This window comes from Drosophila bipectinata, unplaced genomic scaffold (genome assembly GCF_030179905.1).
Source record: "Drosophila bipectinata strain 14024-0381.07 unplaced genomic scaffold, DbipHiC1v2 scaffold_165, whole genome shotgun sequence".
Lineage (NCBI taxonomy): Eukaryota > Metazoa > Arthropoda > Insecta > Diptera > Drosophilidae > Drosophila > Drosophila bipectinata.
In genome coordinates, this window is record NW_027222805.1 from 63,632 (window position 1) to 74,902 (window position 11,271).

At 39.0% G+C, this 11,271-nt stretch overlaps 10 protein-coding genes and 1 pseudogene across 10 annotated transcripts; 4 read left to right on the forward strand and 7 right to left on the reverse strand.

Moving 5' to 3' along the window:
• Positions 1-10: 10 nt before the first annotated feature.
• On the reverse strand, positions 11-514 carry LOC138927070 (histone H3). Its single transcript, XM_070282585.1, has one exon. It carries the CDS (start codon positions 479-481, stop codon positions 71-73), a length of 411 nt encoding a protein of 136 aa, XP_070138686.1. The 5' UTR covers positions 482-514; the 3' UTR covers positions 11-70.
• Positions 515-723: 209 nt separating this feature from the next.
• LOC138927067 (histone H4) lies at positions 724-1,134 on the forward strand. Its single transcript, XM_070282582.1, has one exon. The coding sequence runs from the start codon at positions 768-770 to the stop codon at positions 1,077-1,079; it is 312 nt and encodes a 103-aa protein (XP_070138683.1). The 5' UTR covers positions 724-767; the 3' UTR covers positions 1,080-1,134.
• Positions 1,135-1,714: 580 nt separating this feature from the next.
• On the reverse strand, positions 1,715-2,089 carry LOC122321199 (histone H2A). The gene has a single exon (XM_043210687.2). The coding sequence runs from the start codon at positions 2,087-2,089 to the stop codon at positions 1,715-1,717; it is 375 nt and encodes a 124-aa protein (XP_043066622.2).
• Positions 2,090-2,313: 224 nt separating this feature from the next.
• Positions 2,314-2,814, forward strand: LOC122321201 (histone H2B). The gene has a single exon (XM_043210689.2). It carries the CDS (start codon positions 2,314-2,316, stop codon positions 2,683-2,685), a length of 372 nt encoding a protein of 123 aa, XP_043066624.1. The 3' UTR covers positions 2,686-2,814.
• Positions 2,815-3,079: 265 nt separating this feature from the next.
• LOC122321195 (histone H1-like) lies at positions 3,080-3,949 on the reverse strand. The gene has a single exon (XM_070282589.1). The coding sequence runs from the start codon at positions 3,917-3,919 to the stop codon at positions 3,269-3,271; it is 651 nt and encodes a 216-aa protein (XP_070138690.1). The 5' UTR covers positions 3,920-3,949; the 3' UTR covers positions 3,080-3,268.
• A 1,311-nt stretch (positions 3,950-5,260) lies between these two features.
• On the reverse strand, positions 5,261-5,724 carry LOC138927076 (histone H3). The gene has a single exon (XM_070282593.1). It carries the CDS (start codon positions 5,690-5,692, stop codon positions 5,282-5,284), a length of 411 nt encoding a protein of 136 aa, XP_070138694.1. The 5' UTR covers positions 5,693-5,724; the 3' UTR covers positions 5,261-5,281.
• A 212-nt stretch (positions 5,725-5,936) lies between these two features.
• On the forward strand, positions 5,937-6,345 carry LOC138927062 (histone H4). The gene has a single exon (XM_070282577.1). It carries the CDS (start codon positions 5,979-5,981, stop codon positions 6,288-6,290), a length of 312 nt encoding a protein of 103 aa, XP_070138678.1. The 5' UTR covers positions 5,937-5,978; the 3' UTR covers positions 6,291-6,345.
• Positions 6,346-6,850: 505 nt separating this feature from the next.
• LOC122321198 (histone H2A) lies at positions 6,851-7,344 on the reverse strand. Its single transcript, XM_043210686.2, has one exon. The coding sequence runs from the start codon at positions 7,297-7,299 to the stop codon at positions 6,925-6,927; it is 375 nt and encodes a 124-aa protein (XP_043066621.1). The 5' UTR covers positions 7,300-7,344; the 3' UTR covers positions 6,851-6,924.
• Position 7,345: 1 nt separating this feature from the next.
• LOC122321200 (histone H2B) lies at positions 7,346-8,024 on the forward strand. The gene has a single exon (XM_043210688.2). It carries the CDS (start codon positions 7,524-7,526, stop codon positions 7,893-7,895), a length of 372 nt encoding a protein of 123 aa, XP_043066623.1. The 5' UTR covers positions 7,346-7,523; the 3' UTR covers positions 7,896-8,024.
• Positions 8,025-8,289: 265 nt separating this feature from the next.
• On the reverse strand, positions 8,290-9,154 carry LOC122321196 (histone H1-like; annotated as a pseudogene).
• Positions 9,155-10,451: 1,297 nt separating this feature from the next.
• On the reverse strand, positions 10,452-10,925 carry LOC122321254 (histone H3). The gene is given in 2 exon segments (XM_043210913.2): positions 10,452-10,627; positions 10,630-10,925. Coding segments are annotated over 2 exon segments (447 nt in total). The 5' UTR covers positions 10,901-10,925.
• Positions 10,926-11,271: the final 346 nt, after the last annotated feature.

Consider the following 11,271-nt stretch of genomic DNA (forward strand, 5'->3'; position numbering starts at 1 on the left):
GCTTTGTGGTCCTGAAAAGGACCGATTTTTTAGTTTAAATTTAAGGGCTGCCAATTGACAATTGTTCAATTTAAGCGCGCTCTCCACGGATACGACGGGCCAGCTGGATGTCTTTGGGCATAATAGTAACACGCTTAGCATGGATGGCGCACAAATTGGTATCTTCAAACAGACCAACCAGATAGGCTTCGCTAGCTTCCTGCAAAGCCATCACAGCAGAGCTCTGGAAGCGCAAATCTGTCTTGAAATCCTGAGCTATTTCACGCACCAACCGCTGGAATGGCAGTTTACGGATCAACAGCTCAGTACTCTTCTGGTAGCGACGGATCTCACGGAGAGCCACAGTTCCGGGGCGATAGCGATGGGGCTTCTTTACTCCTCCGGTGGCTGGCGCACTTTTACGTGCGGCCTTTGTAGCCAGTTGTTTGCGTGGGGCCTTGCCACCAGTCGATTTACGAGCAGTCTGCTTTGTACGAGCCATTTCAATTTCCAAATTCACTGTTCTCTTCGCGCCTCTAATAACACAATAAACGTGCTGCCCGTTTCGCTACCTCTTTATATACCAGAAACGCCGAGGGTTGAAAAGAGGGAGATAGAACGACCTGCCATTTCGTCTATTGGGTTTACGAAGAGCGGGAAAAGCATATCGCTCCGAACTCTTCGAATTCTCGTTGAATCGGTATAAAGAGCGGTGGCTCCTTCCGCGTTAAGTTAGTTCTTCAGTGACTATCGTGCAGTGTCGTATCGTTAATAAACAAAACTGAAAAATGACTGGACGCGGTAAAGGTGGCAAAGGTCTGGGAAAAGGTGGCGCTAAGCGTCATCGCAAAGTCTTGCGTGATAACATCCAGGGTATTACGAAGCCAGCTATCCGTCGTTTGGCTCGTCGTGGCGGTGTGAAGCGCATCTCTGGTCTTATCTACGAGGAAACTCGTGGAGTTCTAAAAGTGTTTTTGGAGAACGTAATTCGCGATGCTGTCACCTACACCGAACACGCCAAAAGGAAGACCGTGACGGCCATGGATGTTGTTTATGCCCTGAAGAGACAAGGACGCACTCTATACGGCTTTGGCGGTTAAAATTATTTTTGTACAGCCTGTACTTAACTATGTATACAATCGGTCCTTTTCAGGACCACAATTTGTTTTAACAGAAAAAGAGAAATAAATTTTAAATAATACCTACATATCTTAGCCTATTAGACAATAAATATATCTAATTATTCAGCACGCTTAAGGCATGCGGCACCCACCAGTGGACTGAAGTCTACACTTATAGTAAAATATATATTGTAGTTTATACAATTCGTTAATATATGTGTATTATACAATCAATAAAAACGCACAATATGACTTAAATCTAAAAGTTTTATTTTAAAAAGAGAAAGAAACTACTAGAAAAGAAGCTTCATATATATATTTTTTTCAATCACACTTCACGCAAATAATAAATACGAAATTCTTGAATTTTATATGTAAGTGGAATTTCAACTTTTATTTCTATCATAGATACATAATGTATCCACAAACATACATTTTTCTCCAATAAATCTGTTTAGAATATTTTTTTGTTGTTTAAAACTATTGTCTTGGCCTAATATTTCTAATGAAAATTTGCATTCTTCTTAAATGGTTTGGTCGTCCTGAAAAGGACGTTTGGGTTTATATATGAGTTTATGTACAAGCAGGTAAGATACAGGACCGCAATTAAATCTTTAAGCCTTCTTCTCGGTCTTCTTTGGCAACAGGACAGCCTGGATGTTGGGCAGAAGCCCATCCTGAGCAATGGTGACACCAGAGAGCAGCTTGTTCAACTCCTCGTCATTGCGAATGGCCAACTGCAGATGACGGGGAATGATCCTAGTCTTCTTGTTGTCACGGGCAGCATTGCCAGCTAACTCGAGAACTTCAGCTGCCAGGTATTCCATAACGGCAGCCAGATAAACAGGAGCGCCGGCACCAACGCGTTCAGCATAGTTGCCTTTGCGGAGCAGACGGTGAATACGTCCAACGGGAAACTGAAGACCAGCACGATTCGATCGGGACTTTGCCTTTCCCTTCACTTTTCCACCCTTGCCACGGCCAGACATATTTTTTTACTTCACGTTTATTCACTTCACACACGAATATTGAACACAACTTCGGAACACCAATTTATACCTATGCGTTTGCCTTTGCGTTCCGTTGGGGGTAGGTCGTTTCTGATGAACATTTTGAATAGCAGACCTGAAAACCCTGCTCGAATAAAAGTACTAAAAACTGATCCAACACCAACTTTGGTATAAGTGGAAGTGAAGTGAATTTTAAAGTAATAATGCCGCCGAAAACCAGTGGAAAGGCAGCCAAGAAGGCTGGCAAAGCTCAGAAAAATATAACCAAGAACGATAAGAAGAAGAAGCGCAAGAGGAAGGAAAGCTATGCCATCTACATCTACAAGGTTCTGAAGCAGGTCCACCCTGACACTGGAATTTCGTCTAAAGCTATGAGTATAATGAACAGCTTCGTGAACGATATCTTTGAGCGTATTGCTGCTGAGGCATCGCGTCTGGCGCATTACAACAAGCGCTCGACCATCACCAGTCGGGAAATCCAAACGGCTGTTCGCCTTCTCCTGCCTGGAGAGTTGGCCAAGCACGCCGTCAGTGAAGGAACCAAGGCTGTCACCAAGTATACAAGCTCCAAGTAGATTTCTCGCTTGATGGGCAGAATGATCGAAAAAAGGCCCTTTTCAGGGCCACAACATTATTTCATCAAAGACACCCATTTTTCAATAAAAGTAAATAAATTAATTGTTTGAAATCGTTTTTGTAAGAAACTGAAATTTAATTTATGTTGTTTTAGTATTAATATACTATATTATAAATAGCCAATTCGCGATCGCTATTTTAAATCCAATTAGGATGGATGAAATTTATATTTATACTGTATTAGCATTTATATAATATATTATATTCTTATATTAATACAATTTTACAAATTACGATTGCTATTTTGAATCCAATTAGGATTAAGATACTCTTCTAAAATGTCAAGCTAAGCAAAATTGATATTTTTTCTCTTTAAAAAATGTATTGTAGCCCTGAAAAGGGCTTGTTTAATGTAATTTTAGATATCGAAATCTAAAATTGCGATTGCGAAACTGTACAAATATAATGCACATTATCACAATTTATTTTTTCGCTGCCGTGGTCTTAGCTTTCGGCTTCTTTGCGGTAGTAGGAGCTGGTGCTTTCTTTACCGTCTTCTTGGGCTTAGCGGATGCAGCTGGTTTAGGCCTTTGGGGCTTTAGCTGCCTTTGGTTTCGCCGATGATGGCTTCACTTTTGTTGCTACTGTTTTAGCCTTAACGGTACCAGACTTCTTAGCGTCCTTTGCCTTGGCCTTCTCGGTTTTCTTCTTTTCAGCTGTCTTCTTGGTAGCCACGGCTTTTTTAGTTTTCGGCTTCTTGTCGGCAGCTCCCGCGGCCTTCTTAGTGGTGGCTCCGGTCTTCTTGGTCGATACCTTCTTGCTTTTAGTTTTTTTCTCAACAGAAGAAGGCTTCGGCTTGGGCTCCTTTTTGGCTGAAGCCGATAATTTAAAGGAACCAGAAGCACCCTTTCCCTTCGTCTGGATCAGCTTACCATTGGCCACAGCAGACTTCAGGTACTTCTTGATGAAAGGAGCCAGTTTCTGAGCATCGCACTTGTATGTGGCAGTGATGTACTTCTTGATTGCTAGAAGCGAGGAGCCCCCACGCTCCTTCAAATTCTTAATTGAAGCGTCTACCATTTGTTGAGTTGGCGGATGCGATGGTGGTGCTGCGGTCTTCTTCGCTTTTGTGGCAGCAGATCCAGTTGCCTTTTTGGCTGCTACTTTCTTCTCAGCCGGCGCCGGTGGAGCTGCCACAGGAGACGCGGATGTAGCTACTGCTGAATCAGACATTCTTTAAATTTTTATTCACAAAAATAAACTTTTTTTATGCAAAAAATAGCCCGCGAACCCACATCCAAAGTCCCTTGTTCGGATGAGAATCGAGGAGGAGAGCAGTTTGACTATGTGTTTGGCACAGTTCATTTGTGTTACAAATGTTTTTTCAAAGGGTGTAATTATTTTTCATTATTTTGTTCTTATGATAATAAAATTAATGTTTGTTTTAATTGCGTTTGAATCTTAAATATTCAAAATTTGAGGAAAACCTTTCTCAGTTGCCGTATATAGATTCGATACTTTTTTTTGGGTACCCGAAAGTGCACGTTTACGTTAATATCTTAAATATTTTGCATTAAAACGTCATTAAAAATATAAAATTGTTGTATTTTTTGTTAATTTACTACTGAAAGTCTTAAATTGAACTTTCAACTACCAGCTATGCAAAACGTAACTATATTTTTATGAAGTATTCATGCTTAAATATAGCTTTTAAAATGACCCTTTCCTGGATAAAATGTGAACTTTCATTTGACATTAAGAAACTGTTTTCGTACTAAAAAATATTATTTTTCTAAAATAATGTAAATTAAAATGTTTAATATTAGAATAAATCTTATCTATTTCCCATTCTGCATATCTTAAAAATTCTAAATTCATTTTCGTCTCAAAAATGGATTGTATATTTTCCACTGGTAGCTCGAAGGTATACGTTGAGGCTAGTAATTTATATTCTGAATGTGTTCATATTACCAATAAACTTTTCTTACTTAACTTTTAGTTACCATATTAAAACGCAAAAAATAAACTACAATTTGTTCTTGGGACTAATGAATTTTATTTGACAATATATACACAATTTACTATATTATTTAATAATATACAACTTATAAATTAGTTTCCAATAGACAATATGTATATTAAAAAAAAAAATGAAATGTAATTCAACTTTTTTATAACAAGACCCTTCGACCCTTTGCCGCTTTTGTAAAAATCATAATAACATTATTTATAAATTATTAATAAATGATTATTTTGATGATCCGCTGCTCACACAAGACCAGACATATTTTTGGTTCTTCATATATGTATCTTCCAAATAATGACAACAGTGTATTTCAATGTTTATTTTGTAAACAATTCCTTATTTATAAAAAAAAACATGCTTTTAAATGCTTGGATTTATTTTAGTTATAATATATATCCTAGCGTTCGAAAAAAAATATTTAAACCTAACCTATTTTAACCTTTTAAACCTAAAAATAAGTTCTGTAAAATCAAAATAGTTATTCAAATCTCAGTTAAAAAAAGCTTTGTGGTCCTGAAAAGGACCGATTTTTTAGTTTAAATTTAAGGGCTGCCAATTGACAATTCAATTTAAGCGCGCTCTCCACGGATACGACGGGCCAGCTGGATGTCTTTGGGCATAATAGTAACACGCTTAGCATGGATGGCGCACAAATTGGTATCTTCAAACAGACCAACCAGATAGGCTTCGCTAGCTTCCTGCAAAGCCATCACAGCAGAGCTCTGGAAGCGCAAATCTGTCTTGAAATCCTGAGCTATTTCACGCACCAACCGCTGGAATGGCAGTTTACGGATCAACAGCTCAGTACTCTTCTGGTAGCGACGGATCTCACGGAGAGCCACAGTTCCGGGGCGATAGCGATGGGGCTTCTTTACTCCTCCGGTGGCTGGCGCACTTTTACGTGCGGCCTTTGTAGCCAGTTGTTTGCGTGGGGCCTTGCCACCAGTCGATTTACGAGCAGTCTGCTTTGTACGAGCCATTTCAATTTCCAAATTCACTGTTCTCTTCGCGCCTCTAATAACACAATAAACGTGCTGCCCGTTTCGCTACCTCTTTATATACCAGAAACGCCGAGGGTTGAAAAGAGGGAGATAGAACGACCTGCCATTTCGTCTATTGGGTTTACGAAGAGCGGGAAAAGCATATCGCTCCGAACTCTTCGAATTCTCGTTGAATCGGTATAAAGAGCGGTGGCTCCTTCCGCGTTAAGTTAGTTCTTCAGTGACTATCGTGCAGTGTCGTATCGTTAATAAACAAAACTGAAAAATGACTGGACGCGGTAAAGGTGGCAAAGGTCTGGGAAAAGGTGGCGCTAAGCGTCATCGCAAAGTCTTGCGTGATAACATCCAGGGTATTACGAAGCCAGCTATCCGTCGTTTGGCTCGTCGTGGCGGTGTGAAGCGCATCTCTGGTCTTATCTACGAGGAAACTCGTGGAGTTCTAAAAGTGTTTTTGGAGAACGTAATTCGCGATGCTGTCACCTACACCGAACACGCCAAAAGGAAGACCGTGACGGCCATGGATGTTGTTTATGCCCTGAAGAGACAAGGACGCACTCTATACGGCTTTGGCGGTTAAAATTATTTTTGTACAGCCTGTACTTAACTATGTATACAATCGGTCCTTTTCAGGACCACAATTTGTTTTAACAGAAAAAGAGAAATAAATTTTAAATAATACCTACATATCTTAGCCTATTAGACAATAAATATATCTAATTATTCAGCACGCTTAAGGCATGCGGCACCCACCAGTGGACTGAAGTCTACACTTATAGTAAAATATATATTGTAGTTTATACAATTCGTTAATATATGTGTATTATACAATCAATAAAAACGCACAATATGACTTAAATCTAAAAGTTTTATTTTAAAAAGAGAAAGAAACTACTAGAAAAGAAGCTTCATATATATATTTTTTTCAATCACACTTCACGCAAATAATAAATACGAAATTCTTGAATTTTATATGTAAGTGGAATTTCAACTTTTATTTCTATCATAGATACATAATGTATCCACAAACATACATTTTTCTCCAATAAATCTGTTTAGAATATTTTTTTGTTGTTTAAACTATTGTCTTGGCCTAATATTTCTAATGAAAATTTGCATTCTTCTTAAATGGTTTGGTCGTCCTGAAAAGGACGTTTGGGTTTATATATGAGTTTATGTACAAGCAGGTAAGATACAGGACCGCAATTAAATCTTTAAGCCTTCTTCTCGGTCTTCTTTGGCAACAGGACAGCCTGGATGTTGGGCAGAACGCCACCCTGAGCAATGGTGACACCAGAGAGCAGCTTGTTCAACTCCTCGTCATTGCGAATGGCCAACTGCAGATGACGGGGAATGATCCTAGTCTTCTTGTTGTCACGGGCAGCATTGCCAGCTAACTCGAGAACTTCAGCTGCCAGGTATTCCATAACGGCAGCCAGATAAACAGGAGCGCCGGCACCAACGCGTTCAGCATAGTTGCCTTTGCGGAGCAGACGGTGAATACGTCCAACGGGAAACTGAAGACCAGCACGATTCGATCGGGACTTTGCCTTTCCCTTCACTTTTCCACCCTTGCCACGGCCAGACATATTTTTTTACTTCACGTTTATTCACTTCACACACGAATATTGAACACAACTTCGGAACACCAATTTATACCTATGCGTTTGCCTTTGCGTTCCGTTGGGGGTAGGTCGTTTCTGATGAACATTTTGAATAGCAGACCTGAAAACCCTGCTCGAATAAAAGTACTAAAAACTGATCCAACACCAACTTTGGTATAAGTGGAAGTGAAGTGAATTTTAAAGTAATAATGCCGCCGAAAACCAGTGGAAAGGCAGCCAAGAAGGCTGGCAAAGCTCAGAAAAATATAACCAAGAACGATAAGAAGAAGAAGCGCAAGAGGAAGGAAAGCTATGCCATCTACATCTACAAGGTTCTGAAGCAGGTCCACCCTGACACTGGAATTTCGTCTAAAGCTATGAGTATAATGAACAGCTTCGTGAACGATATCTTTGAGCGTATTGCTGCTGAGGCATCGCGTCTGGCGCATTACAACAAGCGCTCGACCATCACCAGTCGGGAAATCCAAACGGCTGTTCGCCTTCTCCTGCCTGGAGAGTTGGCCAAGCACGCCGTCAGTGAAGGAACCAAGGCTGTCACCAAGTATACAAGCTCCAAGTAGATTTCTCGCTTGATGGGCAGAATGATCGAAAAAAGGCCCTTTTCAGGGCCACAACATTATTTCATCAAAGACACCCATTTTTCAATAAAAGTAAATAAATTAATTGTTTGAAATCGTTTTTGTAAGAAACTGAAATTTAATTTATGTTGTTTTAGTATTAATATACTATATTATAAATAGCCAATTCGCGATCGCTATTTTAAATCCAATTAGGATGGATGAAATTTATATTTATACTGTATTAGCATTTATATAATATATTATATTCTTATATTAATACAATTTTCAAAATTACGATTGCTATTTTGAATCCAATTAGGATTAAGATACTCTTCTAAAATGTCAAGCTAAGCAAAATTGATATTTTTTCTCTTTAAAAAATGTATTGTAGCCCTGAAAAGGGCTTGTTTAATGTAATTTTAGATATCGAAATCTAAAATTGCGATTGCGAAACTGTACAAATATAATGCACATTATCACAATTTATTTTTTCGCTGCCGTGGTCTTAGCTTTCGGCTTCTTTGCGGTAGTAGGAGCTGGTGCTTTCTTTACCGTCTTCTTGGGCTTAGCGGATGCAGCTGGTTTAGCCTTTGGGGCTTTAGCTGCCTTTGGTTTCGCCGATGATGGCTTCACTTTTGTTGCTACTGTTTTAGCCTTAACGGTACCAGACTTCTTAGCGTCCTTTGCCTTGGCCTTCTCGGTTTTCTTCTTTTCAGCTGTCTTCTTGGTAGCCACGGCTTTTTTAGTTTTCGGCTTCTTGTCGGCAGCTCCCGCGGCCTTCTTAGTGGTGGCTCCGGTCTTCTTGGTCGATACCTTCTTGCTTTTAGTTTTTTTCTCAACAGAAGAAGGCTTCGGCTTGGGCTCCTTTTTGGCTGAAGCCGATAATTTAAAGGAACCAGAAGCACCCTTTCCCTTCGTCTGGATCAGCTTACCATTGGCCACAGCAGACTTCAGGTACTTCTTGATGAAAGGAGCCAGTTTCTGAGCATCGCACTTGTATGTGGCAGTGATGTACTTCTTGATTGCTAGAAGCGAGGAGCCCCCACGCTCCTTCAAATTCTTAATTGAAGCGTCTACCATTTGTTGAGTTGGCGGATGCGATGGTGGTGCTGCGGTCTTCTTCGCTTTTGTGGCAGCAGATCCAGTTGCCTTTTGGCTGCTACTTTCTTCTCAGCCGGCGCCGGTGGAGCTGCCACAGGAGACGCGGATGTAGCTACTGCTGAATCAGACATTCTTTAAATTTTTATTCACAAAAATAAACTTTTTTTATGCAAAAAATAGCCCGCGAACCCACATCCAAAGTCCCTTGTTCGGATGAGAATCGAGGAGGAGAGCAGTTTGACTATGTGTTTGGCACAGTTCATTTGTGTTACAAATGTTTTTTCAAAGGGTGTAATTATTTTTCATTATTTTGTTCTTATGATAATAAAATTAATGTTTGTTTTAATTGCGTTTGAATCTTAAATATTCAAAATTCTAGGAAACCCTTTCTCAGTTGCCGTATATAGATTCGATACTTTTTTTTGGGTACCCGAAAGTGCACGTTTACGTTAATATCTTAAATATTTTGCATTAAAACGTCATTAAAAATATAAAATTGTTGTATTTTTTGTTAATTTACTACTGAAAGTCTTAAATTGAACTTTCAACTACCAGCTATGCAAAACGTAACTATATTTTTATGAAGTATTCATGCTTAAATATAGCTTTTAAAATGACCCTTTCCTGGATAAAATGTGAACTTTCATTTGACATTAAGAAACTGTTTTCGTACTAAAAAATATTATTTTTCTAAAATAATGTAAATTAAAATGTTTAATATTAGAATAAATCTTATCTATTTCCCATTCTGCATATCTTAAAAATTCTAAATTCATTTTCGTCTCAAAAATGGATTGTATATTTTCCACTGGTAGCTCGAAGGTATACGTTGAGGCTAGTAATTTATATTCTGAATGTGTTCATATTACCAATAAACTTTTCTTACTTAACTTTTAGTTACCATATTAAAACGCAAAAAATAAACTACAATTTGTTCTTGGGACTAATGAATTTTATTTGACAATATATACACAATTTACTATATTATTTAATAATATACAACTTATAAATTAGTTTCCAATAGACAATATGTATATTAAAAAAAAAAAATGAAATGTAATTCAACTTTTTTATAACAAGACCCTTCGACCCTTTGCCGCTTTTGTAAAAATCATAATAACATTATTTATAAATTATTAATAAATGATTATTTTGATGATCCGCTGCTCACACAAGACCAGACATATTTTTGGTTCTTCATATATGTATCTTCCAAATAATGACAACAGTGTATTTCAATGTTTATTTTGTAAACAATTCCTTATTTATAAAAAAAACATGCTTTTAAATGCTTGGATTTATTTTAGTTATAATATATATCCTAGCGTTCGAAAAAAAATATTTAAACCTAACCTATTTTAACCTTTTAAACCTAAAAATAAGTTCTGTAAAATCAAAATAGTTATTCAAATCTCAGTTAAAAAAAGCTTTGTGGTCCTGAAAAGGACCGATTTTTTAGTTTAATTTAAGGGCTGCCAATTGACAATTGTTCAATTTAGCGCGCTCTCCACGGATACGACGGGCCACCTGGATGCCTTTGCCCATAATAGTACCACGCTTAGCATGGATGGCGCACAAATTGGTATCTTCAAACAGACCAACCAGATAGGCTTCGCTAGCTTCCTGCAAAGCATCACAGCAGAGCTCTGGAAGCGCAAATCTGTCTTGAAATCCTGAGCTATTTCACGCACCAACCGCTGGAATGGCAGTTTACGGATCAACAGCTCAGTACTCTTCTGGTAGCGACGGATCTCACGGAGAGCCACAGTTCCGGGGCGATAGCGATGGGGCTTCTTTACTCCTCCGGTGGCTGGCGCACTTTTACGTGCGGCCTTTGTAGCCAGTTGTTTGCGTGGGGCCTTGCCACCAGTCGATTTACGAGCAGTCTGCTTTGTACGAGCCATTTCAATTTCCAAATTCACTGTTCTCTTCGCGCCTCTAATAACACAATAAACGTGCTGCCCGTTTCGCTACCTCTTTTTATACCAGAAACGCCGAGGGTTGAAAAGAGGGAGATAGAACGACCTGCCATTTCGTCTATTGGGTTTACGAAGAGCGGGAAAAGCATATCGCTCCGAACTCTTCGAATTCTCGTTGAATCGGTATAAAGAGCGGTGGCTCCTTCCGCGTTAAGTAGTCTTCAGTGACATCGTGCAGTGTCGTATCGTTAATAAACAAAACTGAAAAATGACTGGACGCGTAAAGGTGGCAAAGGTCTGGGAAAAGGTGGCGCTAAGCGTCATCGCAAAGTCTTGCGTGATAACATCCAGGGTAT